Source organism: Cibotium barometz, chromosome 29, assembly GCF_041138505.1.
Source record: "Cibotium barometz isolate CiBa-2024 chromosome 29, ASM4113850v1, whole genome shotgun sequence".
NCBI classification, from domain to species: Eukaryota; Viridiplantae; Streptophyta; class Polypodiopsida; order Cyatheales; family Cibotiaceae; genus Cibotium; species Cibotium barometz.
Window position 1 is genome coordinate 1,143,563 of NC_141074.1, and position 10,805 is coordinate 1,154,367.

Genomic DNA, 10,805 nt, shown 5'->3' on the forward strand with positions numbered 1-10,805 from the left:
AGATAGGCTTTTGTTGCATATAAGTATACAACAAAAGATGGAATACCTATATGTATATAAGTATGCATATAAGTAATATGGCAAGGTGCCTTCTTACAATAGGAGGATGGGCGGAAGAAACCATGTTAATCGGAGAGGTTAACAAAAAACTTAGGATTAATGTTCTTAGGTGACATTAGAAAATTCATGTTATTCGATGAGTTGTGTAAGTAGTAGGTGTGATTGAGAAATCATAGAATAAATGGAGATAGTTTATGAGAGCAGAGAAACTCTAGGAGATTATAAGTATCATGAAACTATAAGAGATTAGTATCATGAAAATTTAGGAGAAATTGTTGGGCTAACAAAAAGCCAATGTATTTTGTAAAAGCTAAGGCTAGTAGCAATTCCATATGTAAAGGATATATCAATGGTGATGCTGTTGTGAACTCTATGGGACATGTGACAACGTGGGCCCACCTTGTTCCTATAAGTTCCAAGTTATAAGTACTATTTAAAGGAGTGCACCAAACCAATAAAGGATAGTCTATGAGTATGGCTAGGTGCAATTCAAGGCACACAATCTTTATCAACAAGACTCTAACAATTATCTTTTCCTATAATCCCAACTTAGCATTGAGGGGGTGTAGAAATCTAGTCCAGTTGGTAACACCTAGTTGTAATGGTTAAATAACCTTAGAGTCAATGTTCTTAGGTGACATTAGTCATGTGAGTGGTAGTTGTGATTGAGAAATCATAGAATATATGGATTTTCTTAAGGAGAGGTAGAGAAGTTGTTGATCCTTTAAGAAGCCAATGGATTTTGTAAAAGCTATAAATTGTAACTCTTCTATGAAGAAAAAAATGTAAACAACTTTAGTCTTTAATGTATCATTTTCCCAGTTGTTTAACTCTATCAATTTGTGAATTTGTAAAATGGTTTCTAATTCTTACTTAGTGATCACATACCTTCATTCACTATGAAATTTGACAACAGAGACAATACTTATTTTTTTTTCAACCAAATAAAGTAAAGGTCAAGTCGATTTTATCTAATGGAAAACAACCAAAACTATTAATAATCTAACCCCTAATTATGATATTTTTTCCAAAAGACAAAATCCCTTTAAATTCATAATTTCTCAATTTTAACTAGGATATAATACACTAAATGCTGGGGTTTACAATCACTGACCTTGAAATCCGAGTGGGAGCATAACTTTTGGGGTGGTACAAAGGATACGAATACTGTGAGACATGGGAGGTGTTTGAAGTAGGCAATAGACCTCCCATGTTTGAGAGAATTGGAGCCGTTGTTGTAGTAGGCATTAGACCTCCCATGTTTGAGAGTACTGGAGCTGTTGTTGCGAGATGTTTACCCATTGCAAGGGCATAGAATGTATATATATATATATATTGAGGTTCTAAAACCTTATAAAACAAAAAATTCCTAGGAATGTAATTAATTAATAGCCTCTAAGAAACGTTTTTGGTCCCTTATATGTGTCTACATTGGCCAAAGTTTAAGCAAAGGGGCTTGTTCACATAGGGATAAAAGCGTCTTTCGTGCAAAGTAAAATCTCCGCCTCTTCGTCGCAAGTACGTCGAACTTTCTGGATGACCACAGAAGTTGCCTTTTAGTCGCGCTTTTCTTCTCATCTGCCCATTGTTATTATTATTGCCGATTTCTCACTTCATCGAAGGATTTCCTGTACATCAGACGCCTGCAGAATGCCCGCGGGAAGCGATCTCGAACGCCCGTGCAAAGAGGAGCCAGGATCCAGCGAGAGCAGGCCGCCGGCGGCGTCCGCCGCGTCAGGAGGCGGCGATGGCGGGAGCTTCGACTGCAACATATGCCTCGATCTGGCGCAAGACCCTGTCGTAACCCTGTGCGGGCATCTTTTCTGCTGGCCGTGTCTCTATCGATGGCTGCGAGGCCATTCCACATGCCAGGAGTGTCCTGTGTGCAAGGCCGCGGTGGAGGAGGACAAGGTGGTCCCTCTGTACGGGCGGGGGAATACCGGAACCACAGATCCGAGGAAGAAGAAGGTCACAGGCCGTCCGGATGATAGCGGTGACATCCCCCACAGGCCGGCTGGGCCGCGGCCCGAAACCGCACGCCTTCCCCCGCATAGTAACCAGCAGTCGCCCGGGTTTGCCTTTTCCGCCAGTTCGCTTCCCATGGCCACCGCCCGGTTTGGTAACGTCACCTTCTCTGCAGGTTTTGGTCTCTTCCCTTCTCTCTTTGGCTTCCAGATGCATGGCGTCCCAGACAACACCGGATTCGGACCTGGCTATCCGTTTGGCATCCCTATGGGCCTACATGGTGCCCAGTCCTTTGCCCCTCAGTTCACTGCCCCTAACCAGCAAGAGGCCAAGCTCTCGAGGATCCTTATGTGCCTTGGCTTTCTTGTACTACTCTACCTTGTGTTCTTCTGATCATTTGTGAATTAATTAATTTCAGAGGCTGTGGAGGTCCTCTGCTCAGAGAAAGAATGTAAGTAAACTTGCAAGCAGTTCTCTCATGCCACTGCCCATTGTTATATGCCCCTGGCCCCTGCTGCAACGTAATAGTCAACATCTAGCCAATAATAATTGGTACTTGGAATTTTAAACCCTTTTTTGGGGGGCGGGGTTGTTGTAATTCTTCAGGTTTTGTGTGCTTTGAAAAACTCTGAATAATTTGCGTTCATCTTTGTGAGCTGACCCCTCTAAATTGTGTATTTGGTACGTCTGCACATGTAAGCTTGTCACAAACACACGTAGGAGTAAGGTCCCTTTCATGTGGCGTCCATCTAATGTTGTATAAACGAACCTATTATCCAACCTTGGGCATACCTGGCAGGAGGTTGGAGGTAGAGCAGATGGCTATGGAGGCCAAGCATGTACGGATGGTGATTTGTTATGAATTCTGCAACAAGCCTGAACTGCATGTTGATCTTCTGGAAGATGTGGTATTGGCAAATATGGTGGGCTGTAGGTCTTGTGGGCTTCTCGGGTTTGGTGAGAGTGTGTTTCTGCAAGCTGGGCCCTGTCAAAGTTTCAAGTCTCAGGAAAATCCTCAGTGGGGAATCTGTTGAAGGGCCCTGTTCACAATGGAGACGGGGAGGCCTTGAGCTGATCCCGTTTCAAGAGGAAAAGTGGACCTTAAATAGATTACCATTCGTCATGCCATCTGGGGAATTTTGTGATGCTATCAATAATCAGGGGAATGCTTCACTCCATCAGGAGTGAGATTCCAGAGATTGGAGAACAAAAGACCCAGAATGCTTTTGGCGATCCATTGGTGAATTATAATGGCCTTGAATATGTAGTCTTTAATTTGAATGGTGCAGAAGTTGGGACTCATTTCCGGAACGAACAATGTTGCTTTGCAGATGTGCGATAGCTTGGAATCTATGAAGTGTTTGCATGATGGACCAAAGCAATGTTTTTTCAATCGTTTATGTTTCACGTTTTGCATGGGCTAACAGGGTCTCTTTGGGTCTCTTTGATGCAAGAATGACTCATTTGTCATACTGCCACAATAAAGGGAGTATATTGGTTTGGTTTCAACTTCAAATTCACTCCTGGAGCGTAAGTTTTGGGTCAAAAACCCTTGATAGGGAACATGCTAGTGCCAAAGCTCATTGTCCATTGAAAGCACTACATTTGTGTCACCATTTCTAAACACCTGGATACTTTTTATGATTTTTTATTTAAACGCTTGTAACATGTGCATGTACCAAACATCTTAATTAGCCACTTGATTAAGCTATGTAATGTGAGATAGCACGGGTGCAGCAAGGTCATTTTGTATGTGTGTGTATCCATCTATAGTAGAGATCGTAGATGGCTTCTGTTCCTCGTGGGCCCTTTGTTACCGAAAGGGAATTTTCCAAGTACCTGTTTGCAAGAAAATGGTTGTGAACAAATCCGATTTTGGAGCTTTTGTGACAACATTCATGGCCCCAAAGGTAACTACACATCATCTAGAAGTGATACTTGGCTAATTCAAACTAGGCCCGACCCTTACCAAGGCTACTTTTCCCACTACTCAAAGCCTTAAAACTTGAAATTCTGTATGAGAGGACAAAGAGTTGATCACGACCTAGGGTACTTTTCTCTCTACTCAAAAGCCTTAAAACTTGAAAGTCTGTATGAGAGGTCAAGAGTTGATCACGACCTAGGTAATTGGTTGGATGCAGATAGCTTGAAGTTGGAGTTAGCACTATTGACTGATATTCTTCTACAAGTTATTGATCGGAAGGTCTAGGAATGTTATGTACTTGGATTAGCAAGCCTAATGCAGTAGGGTTAGGAGAGAGACCCTAGGACTACGAGATAGCAAGCAAATATGGAGGGCTAAGGTTCAAAATTAGTAAACTTAGGCTAGCAAATATGGAGGGCTAAGGTTCAAAATTAATAAACTTAGGCTAGCTAAGGTTTAGAATTAATAAAGCTAGGTTATTGGCTATCTATTTATAGTGGTAGTTATCACTACGTAAGTGATGCCTTGGGTTATTACTATGTTGTCAATCGTGCAGTGGATCTGTGCCCAGATCAGAGTTTATAGTGTTGTGGACATGGTAGATCACAAATAATCTCGCCAAGGGTCCCTGTGGACAATGGTGGTTTGAGAAATCAATTCTGATTAGCATGTACTTCTGGAGTCCAGGCACTGGTGGTGTGAGACATCAATTTTGATTAGCATGTACTTGTGGAGTGGAACCTTAGCCCTTGACTCGGGGTTGGATCCAAGTATTTGCTTGTTTGTACCCCTTTTATTTGGTTTCTCTAATCTTTTTCAATTGAGCTCACTTAGACTTTTGTTTTGTTTTGTTTTTTTTTTTGCACATGTAGGAGAAAGACCTTACATGAGCATGATGATGGTCACCTAGATGTCCTTGGTTGATAGATATTTATATGTAAATAGTAATTCCATTGCCCAACTCAAGAGCAAGCAATATACAATTGGGCCAACTACTTATATAAGTTAAACAAAGAGTATGTAGGCATAACAACAGGGGGCACTTTCATATATTGGGGAGTCCTCTTTGGTGAAGCAAAACTGCACTATATTTTGAGTCCAATCTCCCTTGCGATCGTTATTTTGGCCATTCAAAGTCACTTTGGACCCCGTCTTTTGTTGGAGTGGAGACGGAGGCAGCAACGGACACATATGTAGCAAGCAAGTAGAGATAAAGAGAATCATAACACTGATGAGAATGAGTGAAGCACAAGTGAAGTGACATGATAAGGTCACTTACACACACTCATAAGAGGTTGTGCACACGCATGGGAAAAAACCTCTGGAGGAGGGAAAATGCCTTGGCCCAACCTACATCCATACATTATTACAATATAAACAGCTATAAATCTCTCCTATAGTGATGATGTGGACATCTACATAGATCATGTGCTTGATCAATCCCCAAATGGAAATAAGCCCAAAGCTTCAAGCTTCTTTTGTAAGGCAGCTTTCATGAGCTTGCTTGACCTACCATAAGGCGCTTTGCCGTCTTACCCGCACGAACGGGCACTTAACAGTTGTAAGACCGCACTAAAACATATAAAGCAGCCTTACCTTTTGCTTAATGTCAAATAGGGAAAGTTTATGTACTTAAGAGTACATAGTTGCTTAAGACTAGTAATAGAGACTGGACCATTTTTCAGTTTAGCCAAACTAGTGTGAAAACTAGTCATTTGTATATAAGTCATTTTTGACGATAAGCAACACAATCATTCCCTTGTAATAGTTTTCCTATGAGGTATCCTTCTGCCTCCTCCTTGCTTGCTATTGAATCTTGCTTGCTTGATGGATGCATGTTAGCTATAAGTTTAATTGTAGGTTTTCTTCTTGCATTAGCTTCCTCTTCTTCTTCCGCCTTTTGTGAGAGAGAACCATCGTGAAGATGGATCTCTTCTAGCCTCCATCTAGGTTTTGAGAGCTCTCTCTTCACTCCTTTGGAAAGGAGCATTTCGGTGTGAATGGAGTGAGGACATGATGGACGAGCTAGCGCGCACACACAGAAAGTTACAAATTGTGGCTCTAAGGTAAGACCCAACGACACATGCTACTAAGGTAAGATCTTGACATGAACATATTTGGCACCCATTGCTAGGGACTAGCATAGGACTTAGCTTCATTTTTTCGTTCATTCTAAGCTATTGGGATCACCCATATTGCCAGGCGTTGATTAGGAGGTCACACTCTAAAAAACATACAGTTTTGAAGTCTTAGATGTGTTTCTTTGTTGCTTTTGATTTTTATTTTGAGTTCGTTTTGCATTAGGGCATTTTATGTTCATCTATTGGTAGGGCGAATCCTTGTTTTTTGATGATTTGCATGAAATTGGAGCTCAATTGGCTTAGATTTCATTGCTTTGATCTAAGAATTAGCTTAGCAATTATGATTAGGAGTGGAACCCACTTCGAAAACATGAGCATTGAGCTCCATTAGGTTGGATTAGAGTGAAATTGTCAATTTTTATTCATGCATTTCATAATTTGTTCATGCGTTATTAATTTAGTAGAGTATAAGTACAAAAAATCATCTAAAAAAATAAAAAAACACTTAATTAGTTTTATTACAATCATTAACTAGAATTAGGATCCTTAATCTCATTTCATCAAGTCCAAAAAATCGCAAAACCACAAAAAACTAGGTGAAACGGTCTCTTGGGTAGCCCATAGTCTTGCACAAAAAGACATTAACCTACACATGTGAGCCTAGAGATGTGTGCAGTGAGTTTTGACATGTGAGCTATGAGACTGGACATGTGAACCTCCAGATGTAAGCTTGGAGGTAGGTATGCCTTATATAGTATGACCATAAAGACCCATATAGATATACCTACATATCTTGGAAGATATTCTTGTCATACAATCTATGTTAGTTACAATTTTCAAGGAAAATTCTTGTCCTTTGCAATTATTGGAAAGTTAAGTACACTTAATATCCAAATAAGTCCACACAAACCTTTCATATGCAATGTTCCTAGATTTTAGTGTCCCAAATAGGCCTATTTCACACAAGGGAAGTATGTGTCCTAGATAGGCCTATTTCACACAAGGGAAGTATGTGTCCTAGATAGGCCTATTTCACACAAGGGAAGTGTGTGATTTGAGTTCATACAAAAAAGGCACGAATCTACAGAGGTGAACCTGCATATGTGAATTTGGACACGTGAACCTACATATGTGAGCCAAGGAACATGAACCTGCATATGTGGGTCTAGACCCATGAGTCTAGAGGTGTGACCTGGGGACATGAGGCTAGAGACGTGAGCCTAGGCACATGAACCTGTAGGCGTGAGCTTGGAGACATGAGACTAGAGATGTGAACGTGCATATGTGAGCCCAGACACGTGAACCCATAGATGTGAGCCTGCAGACATGAGCCGTGAGTCTTAACACGGGAACCATGAGCTTGGACATATGTACCTCTAGACGTGAGCTTGGAGGTAGGTATACCTAATATAGGGCATACCAATTATTTCCTAATATAATACCTATATACATGAGCATGTAGGTATACCTAATATAGTACATACTAATTATTACAACCATAAAGACATGTACGGACACACCTACCCATGTTCATATTCTTATCATATAATCTACACCAGCTACAATTTCCAAGAAAACTTCTTGTCCTTCGTAATTATTGGAGAATTAAGTACACTTATTACCCAATAAATGTACACCAACCTTGTCATCGCAGGCCCTGTTCCTAGATTTTCTTGCCCTAGATAGGTCTATTTCACACCTGAGAAGTACATGAGTCGAGTTCATACAAAAAAGGCGAGTGCCTTTAGGCATGAACTTGGATACATGAATGTACATATGTGAACTTGGGCACGTGCACTTGTATATGTGAGCCAAGGTAAACCTGCATACGTGATCTTGGACACGTGAGCCTAGAGATGTGAGCCTAGAGACAAACCTAGAGACATGGGCCTAGAGATGTGACCTTGCATACGTGAGCCCAAACACACAAGCCTGGAGGTTTGATATGACAATTTCACGGACCATCCAACTCCTCAAAGCGCCGTTGCTTCCTCTTGGGCACGTTTGGCAGTAGCCTCTCTTTCTTAAGCTTCTGTGATTCTCTAAAGTCTTTTGGTAGCCAATCTTTGACTGTCTTGTAACTGTTGGGTGCCATTGCCTCTTGGTGTGTTATCACCATTCTTTGCATCTCAACTTGATTGGCACTAATGGCATCATTAAGGACTCTCACCGTTTCTGCATGTGCCTTGTTTGTCTATTTTCTTTCTTGTTGCACGTGAGTAAACCTGCTTTCTGCTTCCTTCAGACTTAAGGACAACTATTAGATCTGGCTTTGTAGCTCCTCTTATTTGGCCATGGAAATTTGCTGGAGCTCTTGTACCTGCTGGGCATGAATGGCTGTTAGCTTGTGGTTGTGGTGGGTAGCCTCCTTCTGGAGTTGCTCCTTAGCCTGTTCTATCTTTTCCTTAAGATCCGTATTCTCTTTAATTCTTTGAACAATAGTTTGGCTTAAAACCAAATTATTGTTTTTCAACAATTTGTACCTGGCCTCTTGCTCCTCAGTGACCTTTAGACTCTTCATGATCACATCTCGATGCATGGCCTCTGCTACTGTCAAGTGTTAATTTAAGGTTTGTACTTGTGTGTTGGATGCTTGAATTTGCTTCCAAAGTGCCCCATTATGATCATGAAGCATATGGATAGTGAGGAGATGGCAACGCCATAATCGTTGCTCCTGCTCTCCCAAAGTGGTGCACTTGTGCTTGCTGCCCCTTCCAGTCCAGCATACGACAGGTTTAGTAGCCCATCCAAGCCTTCCATAGTTTCCTACATGAAATGTTCATAATCTATATTGTGTAGGAATGACAACTTTGGTATTCTTTCTTCGTCCTCCAAGCGCCTTCTTTTGCTTGGACTGGATGTATCTTCACCTTTTGGTCATTTACCTGTAGTATCAAGTGGCGTTGTTGGATCTTGCACTGGGATTGATGTTGTTGTCTCAAGTTCTTGTGATTCTTCAGCCAGCACTGCTTCTGTTGGTTGTCTCTAGCTCCATCCCCGTAGGTGTGTCTGTCATGGTAGAATCCTTGAGTGGGGACGGGTTTTTGAATATAAGCTGAGTTGGGTTCGGAGGAGGAGTCATTTGCTGTGTTTGTTATTGTGTGGCCTGACTAACAGTGGCTTCTTGCAGTGTCAGTACTTCCTGGTATGATTTAATCTCTTGTGCCAGTTCAGCCTCTATCCTTTTTTGTGATTACTCAGCCACGTCAAAAATGATGCCCCTCATCTTTCTATCTATTTTCTTTTTCCTCCCTTTCTTTATCTCCTTCATTATGGCTTGTGTTTCCATGAGGATAGCTTGGCCTTCTTGTATCTCTATAGTAGCTGTTAGCACTAGTTGCTCTGAAAGTAGTGCCATTTTCTCTGCCGGTTCGGGTTCTGGAAGGGTCCTCTTTGCCACATGGTTTAGGACCTATGTTAGTAGGTATGGGTTCCCTATCTTGGACTGATGGGCTTTGAGGTAGTTTTCCATCTCCCGGTGTATGTAGTATGCCCAGTCCTCCTCCTTCGCTTCATGGACTTTTGCAGTTCTGTTTAGTAGTACCCTGTTGTAGCGGTCCACTGGCTTCACCTGCATGATTAACGACATTGCCCTGCATGCCTTATCATGGCCTCATCTCTGATATTCTCATATTCAGCCCCATTGAAATTATATGAGCTCTTCTTAAGCATAGCATCCAAGGGCATCTTGTCAAAGGCATGGGCATGTACCTTGACTGGTGATGGGAGCTGCAGAGCTTCATGGATTAGATCTTCCATGATCAGGACTGGTGTGCCATTGGCCTTCGTTACTGTGCGCTTTCTCTAGCTTTTCCTTTACTTCTGCCTCTTCCAGGATTTGCAGGTACTCCGGGTTGTGGTACTGCAGTGCCACCTTTCCATGGGCCGTATAGATCTCCTTTTGCTGACTGTTAAATTTGCAGCAATGTGATGAGCTATGGTGGATCAAATGCTAGAATCAATATCATTAACAAAGAGATTAAGATGTGATTAGTGAGTAATTAACTAATAGCTTAATGTAGGCATGGATAATCAAAAACCAGCGAATTCTCATTAGGCCAATGCCTCAATTTATAGAGTTTACATCCAAGCATCCAATCCCACTGATTTCTCCTTGATTTACTCCTCTTTTGCTTGATTCTCTCCACCTCTCCCCCAGAATATCTCCACACCTCCTAAATCTCCTTATGCTACCCTTTATTCTCTCCTAATAGATACTTCTCACCTTTTCACACGTTCTCTCACATTTACAGATTCTCTTTTACAGCCTCTTGCCAAGGGCTTGTTCCCGCACACACCGTATTCACTTGTATATTTCAACACCTCCCCTCAAGTGAATACTCCTAGCACACCTGGACCCTATACCAAGCTTCCCTCTTACTTGATAGTCTGCGACCAGTGCCTCAAGTCCCTAAACCCATAGTCCTTGACACTCTCTCTCTCTATGTGTCCAAGGCTACTACAAGTGCCCGCGACCTTGACTAAAGTGCTCACACATACATCTACCACATGGCCTACATCATCGGTGGCTCAGAGGTGGTTTTACTCTCTTGGGGCAGGTTACATTGGGTTGTGGGGTTTCTCTCTCTCTCTCTCTCTCCCTCTCTCTCTCTCTCTCTCTCTCTCTCTCTCTCTCTCTCTCTCTCTCAGAAAAGATGATCTGACTCCACTTCCTTAGGAGCCTCCACTTCCTTAGGAGCCTCCATGAAGTTTGCTGATGTCGTTTCTTCTCCACTGGGTTTGCTGTAGCAGTCTCTCTCTCTCTCTCTCTCTCT

General features: G+C 42.0%; 1 protein-coding gene across 1 annotated transcript; it reads left to right on the plus strand.

Annotated features, from left to right (window-relative positions):
• The first annotated feature begins 1,630 nt into the window (after window positions 1-1,630).
• LOC147621716 (uncharacterized) lies at window positions 1,631-2,577 on the plus strand. The gene has a single exon (XM_086822751.1). The coding sequence runs from the start codon at window positions 1,711-1,713 to the stop codon at window positions 2,416-2,418; it is 708 nt and encodes a 235-aa protein (XP_086678877.1). The 5' UTR covers window positions 1,631-1,710; the 3' UTR covers window positions 2,419-2,577.
• The last annotated feature ends 8,228 nt before the right edge of the window (window positions 2,578-10,805 follow it).